Source organism: Cololabis saira, chromosome 13, assembly GCF_033807715.1.
Source record: "Cololabis saira isolate AMF1-May2022 chromosome 13, fColSai1.1, whole genome shotgun sequence".
Taxonomy (NCBI): Eukaryota; Metazoa; Chordata; class Actinopteri; order Beloniformes; family Belonidae; genus Cololabis; species Cololabis saira.
This window is the reverse complement of record NC_084599.1, coordinates 5314543-5326633: the sequence shown is the minus strand read 5'-3', so window position 1 is coordinate 5326633 and position 12091 is coordinate 5314543. Positions and strand designations below refer to the sequence as shown.

At 40.7% G+C, this 12091-nt stretch overlaps 1 protein-coding gene across 3 annotated transcripts in view; it reads right to left on the bottom strand.

Moving 5' to 3' along the window:
• cherp (calcium homeostasis endoplasmic reticulum protein) overlaps nt 1-7469 on the bottom strand; it is a 30703-nt gene extending 23234 nt beyond the window's left edge. For 2 of the 3 annotated variants that reach the window (XM_061737425.1, XM_061737426.1), the window contains exons 1-3: nt 7301-7469; nt 1508-1681; nt 1206-1244 (exon numbers count right to left, since the gene is read on the bottom strand). In XM_061737425.1, the coding sequence (XP_061593409.1) occupies nt 1206-1244; nt 1508-1681; nt 7301-7325 (238 nt within the window). In that variant the 5' untranslated portion in view covers nt 7326-7469. The remainder of the gene's footprint in view (nt 1-1205; nt 1245-1507; nt 1682-7300) is intronic. The other variant, XM_061737427.1, reaches the window with a different exon arrangement.
• Between the last annotated feature and the right edge of the window lie 4622 nt (nt 7470-12091).

Here is a 12091-nt window from a genome sequence, read left to right as displayed (position 1 = left end):
GCCAGGCCAACCATTTTCCACAAACTGAACTAAAAGTAAATGTCAGGTTTGCATTATGCATCTTCACTTTCAGACAAGTACAAATATTTACCCACAAACTGAATAGTTTCTCTCATGTATGATTTGACTTTTTTCTTTTCCAGAAATTTAACAACTAAAATTAAATAAAAAAAGTAAATAAATAGATACAATTTTACATCATAAAAAAGATTGATTCATGCCCACCTTATAAGTGTAAGAGGAGATTTATTTTTGTTAAGAAGGTTATTTCATTATTTTATAAATATATTCTGATGTAAATCAGGGACTATAATGACACTAGTCAGTTTATCTGTAGCGATTAGTCTGTTTTAGATTGGGCGGAGTGATACGCCACAGTACGGCACTAGGTGCTGTGTTGATGTTCTAACTCAGCAGAAGTTGTCCCCGTGTTTATCCTACACACGACCCCAAAAAGGTTTAATTTAATAAGGTAAGGCTTAACTCTACACCAGTCTTACATCAGTAAAAGTTCAGAGCTCAAAACCTGCAAGAGTCCCGTGATCGGGACCAAAACGGTACTAGTTTCTTCTGAGCGGAGGAAGATTTTGGTCCGCGGGTCGAGGCGTGGTCGGATGTGCGTTACTAGTCAACACAATAGATTAATATTAATAACCCAATATCGCGATACAGTTTGTCACCTCCACGACACGTATCGTGACGTTTTTGTATCGCAAAATTTGTGGCACGATATATTGTTACACCCCTAGTGATAAGTGGTAAAACTAATGTCATTTAATAAAGAGCTTTCGTTTTAGACCACTAGCCCCCCCCCCCCCTCCCCCCTAGTGGCCATGTAAGGAACTGCACACGTTGCCACTTTCATCCCAAAGGTTAATTGTTATTATTGATTCCTTGAACTCAAGACTTTCCTATTTCTTTAACTTGTTGGTTGAACTTTATTGGTAGGCCAGGGGTTCTGTTCGACGAGCGGTTAGGTGTCACCATGGAGCTGGTAGGAATCATGATTTATTTTTTTTTTTTTTTCCTTCTTTAAAAAGAGCTTAATCATGTAAAACCACATGAATATGACAAATGCAACTGAAAACAAACCAGGAAGCTTCCAAGCATACATGAAGTTATGTTCAGCAAAATGTGCAAAAACAAAATGTGACTGTCCAACTGGAATTTTGAATTCATCTGGCAAATCTTGTACAAATAAATACCTTCAGATTTATACTCTTCCCCTTCGTGGGTAGAGGGATCTAAGTGGAGAAAAGCAAACTTTAATGCATTTCAGAGGTATTACAAGGCTGACAGAAGAACTCCATGCAAACCTGCAAGCTGTGGATGATACAACCACCAACCAGAGTCTACAGCAGGGTTTCACAACCGTTAGGTTCTGATAATCGACACTTTAATCTGCTCAGCGTCATAAGGCTGCCAAACACTAGCTGTTTAATATAGCTGAATTCAATCTGTGTGACAAATTCTGTGTTTGAGGCGTCCCGGCCCTTTAACTACATACGCTGTTGGTGCTCCATCGCAAGCTTGCACTTGTAGTAGCTGAAGAAATCTCCCCCGAAGAGGAAGGAGAACTTGGGGTTGTCCTTCTGTTTCTCCATTGTCATCTTTTCAAACTCAGGTCCGTTTCGTGCAACAAATTGGGCCAACTTGTCGATGACATTCTTCAGCTCCTGATCTGAAACACGACCAAACAAAACAAGCATGAGACCAGGGTCAAAATAGGGTTTATTTACATGTGTTGATGTTTTCAAAACTCCTGATGTAGTTGTCAGTCAGGATAACGCTGGGCAGGTCTTATTCTACTGAAGAAAACAACGTATAACTGCAGTACACTGGTACAGTCCTCCTTGCCGTTTTCACACCCGCTTCACTTTGAGAATAAAGCTCACACAATTTGCTGCTTTTTGGGTTAATTTTTGCCACAAAATGACACTACCTACCTCAAACTAACGCCTGCACTATGGGTGGGACGATACGGGTAACTCACCATTCAATACTGTGGCGATATGTGGCCCATGATAACGATAATATCACGACCCACGATATATTGTAAGAAATGTCATCAATGATATATCACAATATACAGGACTGTCTCAGAAAATTTGAATATTGTGATAAAGTTCTTTATTTTCTGTAATGCAATTAAAAAAAAAACTAAAATGTCATACATTCTGGATTCATTACAAATCACCTGAAATATTGCAAGCCTTTTATTATTTTAATATAGCTGATTATGGCTTACAGTTTAAGATTAAGATTCCCAGAATACTCAAATTTTTTTAGATAGGATATTTGAGTTTTCTTAAACTGTAAGCCATGATCAGCAATATTAAAATAATAAAAAGCTTGCAATATTTCAGTTGATTTGTAATGAATCCAGAATGTATGACATTTTTGTTTTTGTAATTGCATTACAGAAAATCCCAATATTCTAATTTTCTGAGACAGTCCTGTATGTGACTGAAAAAGAAAAAATTCCCATAAAAAAGGAAAACGTGTGTAGTTATGCATTTATTCAATGCCAGAACTTCATACAATGTACAAAGAAAGTGCATTTGTATAGAGCCTCACTGCCTCCTAGTCTTGTAAATGTAAACACTGTACAGCTGGTTATGTAAACCAGGACAGTGCACTGCTTTGTTTCTAATACTGAAAAGTCAGTAAGCAACTTAATTTTGCATAGTACCTCTCTGCCTCCTCGTCTAGTAAATGTGAACATTGTACAGCTGGACTAATTGAAGTGCATGAACAATAGTGCGGTGACAACCGCGTAAATCCATCATGTGTGTTGTAATAAAATATCAATATTTGCCGTCAGTTTATCGATTTATTGGGACAGAGAGCGCAACAATATATTGCAATATCGATGTTGATGTTTTCAAAACTCCTGATGTAGTTGTCAGTCAGGATAACGCTGGGCAGGTCTTATTCTACTGAAGAAAACAACATAACTGCGGTACACTGGTGCAGCCTTCCTTGCTGTTTTCACTGAGAATAAAGCTCACACAATTTGCTGCTTTTTGGGTTACTTTTTGCCACAAAATGACACTACCTACCCCAAACTACTGCCTGCACTATGACTTAAATGATCAAAGCGGCCATGAGGTTTGCTGAGCCCTGATTAACCCTGTTCCAGAGCGAGGGGGTTGTAGGACTAGGCTGGAGGACGACCTCAGATCTTCTGGACGTTGGACATACGTCTCTGCTTTCAGGTCTCTGTCCTCGGGGCCTAAAAACAGCCGTCACAGTTTCTTTTAAAGAAAGAATAGTCCAAATATGTCACTTATGAACAGCTGTAAGCCCAGATCACACCTAGCCCCTTCTTAGTAAAAATCATAGAAATGTAAATGCTGGTTTTGATGTTTTGACGGGGGCCCCGAGGACCAGGGTTGGGAAACACTGGTCGAGGGCCAAAACACCTCCCTGATCTCCCGGTTTCCAATTTTATTAATATTATAGCATCTATTACAACAGAAGTTGTCTCTAGGATCTTTCCAGAGACCCAGAACGTGAACCCCCAGCAATTTGTTTTGGTCCATGATGAACCAACCAGAACCCTCAGGTCATCAGGGCCACGCCCACTTCCTGTACCCACAGTTAGAACCAAACACCATGAGCACGTGTTCAGCTTATGCTCCTCACCTGTGACACAAACTCCCAAAATGCATCAGGATTGCTGATAGTGAAGACTGAAAAACGTTTAATTTACTGCTGCGATTCAGTTATCTCCCATAATGCACTGCAACAGTTTTATTTCTTTTTCATTTCATCCGTTTTGTTTTTGTTTAGGCCCTGTGATAGTGGTGACCTGTCCAGGGTTACCCTCCCTCTGGCCTGTGATGAGCTGGGATAGACTCCAGCAGACCCCTGTCACCCTGAACAGGAGGACGCGGGTACAGAAAAATGGATGGATGGATGGATGTTCTTGTTTAACTTATGTCTGTTCACTTTAATTTTTCAATTCTGCTTTTAAACGCTTACTTTTAAATGCACTTTTCAATGTTCTTATGTGAAGCACTTTGAGTTGTCTTGAACATTATATGTGCTCCACACATAAACGTGCATTGCATAACTGGTTTGTTGCAGGGACACCAGGGACGTGCAGTTTATTATTTAAAGTTTGGCTCCCAGGAATTACAATTTTTTCTGTCCCTCTGATGTTCTCATTCCTGATCCAGAGATGCTCAGCCTCTCCAGCTCTGTCTCTCCATCACCAGCTCATTTCAGATAGCTGACCTCTCCATCCATCCTGACCTCTCCATCCATCCATCCATCCATCCATCCATCCATCCTGACCTCTCCATCCATCCATCCATCCATCCTGACCTCTCCATCCATCCATCCACCCTGCCTGACCTCTCCATCCATCCTGACCTCTCCATCCATCCATCCCTCCATCCACCCTGCCTGACCTCTCCATCCATCCTGACCTCTCCATCCACCCATCCTTCCATCCACCCTGCCTGACCTCTCCATCCATCCTGACCTCTCCATCCACCCATCCTTCCATCCACCCTGCCTGACCTCTCCATCCATCCTGACCTCTCCATCCATCCATCCCTCCATCCATCCACCCTGCCTGACTTCTCCATCCATCCACCCTGCCTGACCTCTCCATCCATCCTGACTTCTCCATCCATCCACCCTGCCTTACCTCTCCATCCATCCTGACTTCTCCATCCATCCACCCTGCCTGACTTCTCCATCCACCCTGACCTCTCCATCCATCCATCCATCCATCCTGACCTCTCCATCCATCCATCCATCCACCCTGCCTGACCTATCCATCCATCCATCTACCCTGCCTGACTTCTCCATCCATCCACCCTGACCTCTCCATCCATCCATCCATCCATCCATCCATCCACCCTGCCTGACCTCTCCATCCATCCATCCACCCTGCCTGACCTCTCCATCCATCCATCCATCCACCCTGCCTGACCTCTCCATCCATCCATCCACCCTGCCTGACCTCTCCATCCATCCATCCACCCTGCCTGACCTCTCCATCCATCCATCCACCCTGCCTGACCTCTCCATCCATCCATCCACCCTGCCTGCACTCTCCATCCATCCATCCATCCACCCTGCCTGACCTCTCCATCCACCCTGCCTGACCTCTCCATCCACCCTGCCTGACCTCTCCATCCATCCATCCATCCACCCTGCTTGACCTCTCCATCCACCCTGCCTGACCTCTCCATCCATCCATCCACCCTGCCTGCACTCTCCCATCCACCCCTCACTCTTCAGAGTTTGGAACAGCCTCCAAACCCTCTAAATCTAATCAGACGAGGCGTCTCTTGCTCTTGAAGTCACTGGATCTTGTGTTTAGGAGCCTTTCTATCAATCAATCTCTTTATTTAGACTCAGGTCCATTAAAAAAGACAAACAAACATACAACAACATTTAAAAAAAAGACGGTCATACCAGTGTTTCCACATAGCAGACTGGTATCTTACAGCACTGAGGACTGGGTTGGTTAACATCATAATAATTACAAGAGCTATTAAGTCGACATATGAGTTTGAACATCAATTGCCTCAAAAGAGCATAAAAAGTGATAACTTGTACTTTACAAAAGAGTTCACTTGCACTAGACCATCTTGGTTTCCCAAGCAAAATACGTAGACAATCGTTGTACGCAACCTGTAATTTATGGATGCTGGCCTTCTTAAATGTAATCCATAATGGTGCAGTATAAAAAGGGGTACAGTAATCCCTAAAAAGACCCACTTTCACCCTCTCTGAACACCAGGAAAACCTTCTGGTCAACAAATTAGCCTGCATATATAAAAGACCACGCTGTCTATTCATATCTTCATCATCTGTCATGTCATCAGTGATGATCAGTGTCCCAGGTATTTAGTTATAGAGCAAGCAGGAAGCAGTTGTCCTGACAGGTAAGAGGATGGAAAAGTGAAGTCCTTATCTCCTTTTACTTTGCAAATAAGAACAAAACTCTTTTTAGCATTATAATTCACATCAAATTTTACACCATAATTAGAACATATATTGAGAAGCTCTTGAAACCCAGCACTGCTAGGTGACACAATTGCCAGATCATCGGCATACATAAAATTATTATGAGTTCATAGCCAACCATGCAACCTGTTTCTGAACAATAACTCCATCATTTCTGGACCGGCCCTACGTTTATTGATGGTCCCTGAATGAGAGACTCCAGCAACTGAGGTAAATCACCACTGAGTGTAAAGCTCAGGGCTAAGGATGCCCCAGAAGGATATAAGGATACGGGTTTATATGGTTTCTGTGGGTCTTCAGGTCCACTCTTTGTGTCATTTCAGGTCCTAAAAGCATTTTCACCTGACCATGTTCGGATCTCCTCCAACTATCAACGTCTCGTGGCTTTCAACTTGCGCCCAGCCTTTCATAATTCCCTGTAGATCACCGTGTTGGTTATAATCAGTACTGGAGTTGAGGGGGTATGAGGGGGGATGGCATCCCCCTGAAATAAATATGGTCCAAATCATCCCCCCTGTAAAACTGCCATCCCCCCTTTCCATCCCTTATGTCATTTCATCAATGAATGTGGTTTTACTGCTATTTCAACATTTAGAGTCATCACCAGAAAATAACACCAGAAAAATAACTTATTTGACAATTTTCACCTGTTTCAAGTAAATTTTCACTTGAAATACGGTAAGTAGAAAAATCTGCCAGTGGGACAAGATTGATATTCTTATTACATGCAAAAAAATCTTGTTCCACTGGCAGATTTTTCTACTTATTTCAAGTGAAAATCTACTTGAAACAGGTGGACAATGTTGTTTTTTCCAGTGATGAGTCTTGTTTTAAGTGTAATGGGATTTCTTTTACTAAAATGAGACATTTTAACTAGAAATAAGACAAATATTCTTGTTAAGATTGTGAGTTTTTGCAGTGATCCATGTTACTTATCCTGTGAAGGACAGAGTCATATTGATAAGTTCAGAAAAGTGTTTTTTATTGTTGTGTTTTGATGTATTTGATGTAAGCCCAGTGGATATTTAAAGCTTACAGAAATCTGCATTTAACTGCTGCTATGTCATTCCTGCAGTATTTCTGCAGGTGTTTTGGTCAGTGCTATTATTTGTAATATATTATATTATTTGTAATCAGCACAAATTATCTGTCCCCATATGATAGAATCCACCATCCCCCCTGATCTTCTAATACACCTCGAGTACTGGTAATAATTCACAGTTGTATCCACATGCAGCAGCACACACGGCGCCTGGAGCCGGAGCTAATGCTGCTACCGTTAGCAGCAGTCGGAGCCGGCTCTGCTCACCTTCGGGCGCGTTGGGGACGTCCATGCTGCCCCCCCCGTCTCCGCGGAGCGCTGAGCCTGGAGCAGGGCTGCCGGCGGGCTCGAACACGCCCGTTTAATGCCCGAATCTTATTCAAATGGAAGAAAAGAAGCGCTTGCTTTGACGCCGCGGCACGCCGGAAGTACCGCCCGGAAACTGCGCGGGAAGAGGCCGCTGCGGCTGCGGGACAGCGCCGCCGCTGGCCGGGGGGGGGGGACAGCCATAGACCAGCCCCCGAATCTCGCACTCAGCAGGCACGCCGATTTTTTCCAGTGGCCAGCCGCGGTACTGCAACAAAAAATCCCATGGGGCCCAGAAAGCTTTTTTCCCATAGACCGCAATAGTAAAAGAGAAGCCTCTAAAACTGTTCACAGGAACCTCCAGCTGTAATCACCGGCAATTACTAATAGGGTACTAATAATACTACTAATTATAATTACTATTATAATAATTACTAATTACTAATATAATCATTACCCCTCATTTTCGATGTACCATCTAGTTCTATAATACATCCATGCCATAGACGTATACACATAGACACAGTACTCGAGTTGTAAAAAAAAATCAGGGTGGATTTTATCATATTGGGACAGATAATTTGTGCTGATTACAAATAATATAATATATTACAAATAATAGCAGTGACCAAAACACCTGCAGAAATACTGCAGGAATGACATAGCAGCAGTTAAATGCAGCCTTCTGTAAGCTTTAAATATCCACTGGGCTTACATCAAATACATCAAAACACAACAATAAAAAACTGTTTTCTGAACTTATCAATATGACTCTGTCCTTCACAGGATAAGTAACATGGATCACTGCAAAAACTCACAATCTTAACAAGAATATTTGTCTTATTTCTAGTTAAAATGTCTCATTTTAGTAAAAAAAATCTCATTACACTTAAAACAAGACTCATCACTGAAAAAAACAAACAATTTCCACCTTTTTCAAGTAGATTTTCACTTGAAAAAAGTAGAAAAATCTGCCAGTTGAACAAGATTTTATTGCTTGTAATGAGAAGATAAATCTTGTCCCACTGGCAGATTTTCCTACTTATTTCAAGTGAAAATTTACTTGAAACAGGTGAAGATTGTCAAATAAGTTATTTTTCTGGTGATGACTCTAAATGTTGAAATAGCAGTAAAAACATATTCATTGATGAAATGACATAAGGGATGGAAAGGGGGGATGGCAGTTTTACAGGGGGGATGATTTGGACCGTTTTTATTTCAGGGCGGGATGCCATTCCCCTCATCCCCCCTCAACTCTAGTACTGCATAGACATATACACATAGACATAGACATATAATAATAATAATAATAATAATAATAATAATAATAATAATAATAATAATAATAATAATAATAATAATAATAATAATAATAATAATAATACATTTTAAAGGCGCCTTTCTTAGCACTCAGGGTTGCCGTACACAACATATCTACATAGACATATATACGTAGACATATATATATATATACATAGAAATATATACACATAGACATATATATATATATATATATATATATATATATATATATATATATATATATATATATATATATATACTGTATATACATAGACATGAATATATATATATATATATATATATATATATATATATATATATATATATATATATATATATATATATATATATATATATATATACACATAGACATAGACGCCTCATCAACCGCTGGGGCGCGAGAAATACAGCCGCCATCTTGGACCGGTCATCCTACCCATACGACAGCTTAAGTGAAGATGCCAGAGCAATAATTCATCAAAATGTGATTTGAGCATCAGGAACAATTTGTTGATAATCCTGACTGTCTCTGAGTTCAACAGGAGTTTTTATCTGCCAGTGTTTATGTTATGTTTATGTAATAATTGCTCGGGGGTTTATGTACTGGGGCCTGTACTACGAAGCGGGATTTGGGGTTAGCGAGGTAACTTTAGGTTTAACCCTGGGTTTTCAGGACTACGACGGTGGTTCACTTCTTACCGGGGTACATCGCCATGGTAACTTATGCTGAACAGCTAACCTGCTCCGGAGCAGGTTATGTTCCAGATACAGATCGCCGGGTGTAAAAGCACCGCCCACTGACCAATCAGCTCTCTTGGAAAATGACATGCCCTTTCGAAGAGAATCCAGTGGAGCTCGGTGCGCGGATCGTGAGAGGATCCCTCCGAAGAGAACGCGTATTCAGGGACCCTCCTAATGTCAATGCTATTTCATTGTGCTTTTGTATACTGATATCATCCTAAAACAGAGAGTGATAGAAACACTAAAGCCTTGTACTTGTTGTACTTCTAAGATATGAAAGTGAGCCTACTTACCGCTTTGAATTATGTTTTTATATTTATTTTTTATTTGCTCCCATGTGCGTTTCACTCCGCTGGGGTTGCAGCTGAAGGAATGAGGCTACAATTGTCATACACGCCATACGAATACATCTAAGCAACACATGCATTTAACAGAATAGACAACTGTAATTATAGTCAGATCTACTTATGCCCTAATGATGGGGCAGTGATGTTTATATCCCTGTGAACTTACGCATTTATACAGTCAGCGATCTTTTGCCAGCTGTCTTTCCTGCATTTTGCAGCTGCAACTGTTGCTTTTTGCCGGTATTATATGCCAATACTCATCATATTTCCGTAAAATTATTGTTTGCTCTTCGCTACTGAAATAAGCGGCTCTGACAGCGGACTTCTCCATGCTTGCGATTGGTCATGCGCTGAAAACACCGCCCCTTTTATGTGCACGCGCTCATATCCAGATTGGAGAAACCTGGGTTGATATACCGATGATAACCACCGTCGTGTGACCGCTTAGCATGATTGCAATTGTCCCGCTTAGTGAATCTGGATAAGGAAAAGATATCCTGGGTATGTTGAACTTGCTTCGTAGTACAGGCCCCTGGTCTCTGGAAAGATCCTAGAAACAACTTATGTTGTAGTAGATGCTATATAAATAAAATTGAATTGAACCGAACTGTGCAAAATTTGCTGTAGTACAAACAAAGTATACAAAGCAGTCCTCTTTCAGGGCTTTTAACATATGTGTAAATATGGATTGTGATTTATTTTTATATATATATATATATTTCTATTTATTATATATTTTGTTTGTGTAGAACATATTCAATTTCTACGTTTCCACAGAGCCATTCACATGACATGAATTCATAAAAAACACATGTAAATAAAGTACCAGATTACAAATGAATGTTATAAGATCTCCCTCTTCACTCCAAACACATTTGACAGACCAGACAGTTGTAATGAGCTTCTCAAAAGAAAGCTGACACCTGTTGGAACAATCTGAAAAAACAAGACGGCGGTTCTAAGAAAAGGCCAGTCCATTCCACCGACTTCATGTTCACGGCCAAGGCTGCCCTGCTGTCTTTCTTACTGAATAGAATGTGATCATGAGCACCCTACACAGGTGTGGAATAATACGTAGCAGGGAGGACCATAAACCAGAGGGCAGTTGTTATTATTATGCAAAAACTGTGAATTTTGTGCAGCTGGAACACGTTCAAACTATTGGGCTCCTATCCCTCTAGTGACATCACTACATGCACGATACACTTGACAGATGTGCGTTTGTGTCAAACATTTCAGCAGATGATCAGCCGGCGGCTTCAGTCATGTCTGACATTTTTAGGCATTGCAGTGGTTCTGCCGATTTCTGCTGCTTTTTCGAAAAATGCTACAGCCGCATAAACCAATAGCTTCTGTCTATCGACTTTTGCTACCCTATCAAAAAATGCTACCTAATGGTTTTCTACCTTTGTAGAGCTACACTTGTACTGTTTTACTCCCTAAACCACTCCCTTTCCCCCCAAGTGGTCCTTGTCTCTTGCCAGGCCGTCATTGTAAATAGGAATGTTCTTAATGACCTGCCTGGTTAAATAAAGGCCAGTGACTGAATGAATATCAAATAAAGCCATAGAATTGTTCTTTTTCTCTTTATCGTGTAAATTTCACAAAGTGCAATTCATATAATGGGTAGTGAATTTTGAAGGATCAAATACTCAACATCCCATATTATAAATTTCACATCAATATTTCAGGGTAGCATCATTTGATAGTCCAGTAACATCCTATCAAATAATGGTCCCGTCGCTTAATGCATTCAGGTAACTAATCAACTCACTGCCACTGCAGGATGAATGTCAGCGTACAGTACTTAGTTACAACCCCTAATGTATCGATTTTGTAAACACTATTTTTGGATTGATAATAAATATAAAATATATATCTTCTTAGGGATTTTGAGGATGTTCCTCATTGTTAACAGCAGCCTGGACTGAAGGGATGCAAGAAATTATGGACGTAGCAATCAAACTTTGAAAATCGACTGTGCGCGTGCGCAGAACCTCAAAGTAGCAGTTCTCGACGGGTAGCATGGGTCGACAGAACACCGGCCTCCTCTTCTAGTGCATTTTTTCCCCCTGTAAAAGGTCTCTCCCTTTCCTCTTTTATTCCGGCACTTTCAGTTTAAAAAAAATAAATGGACTTTTTGACCAATCGCCACAACTGACAAGTGACAACTCATGAACACAAAGCCCTTTATTTGTGGCCAGAGCCAGTTTCTGCAGGCCAATCAGCTGCACCCATGTAGTCCACTGTTTTTACTACATTAGGCTACTAGGTTTATCTATGTAAGAAAAGAAAAAATGGTACATTTGAAAAATTAATATAAACTGTACTTTGCGTCTCTTAAACTGATGTGTGAAAAAAA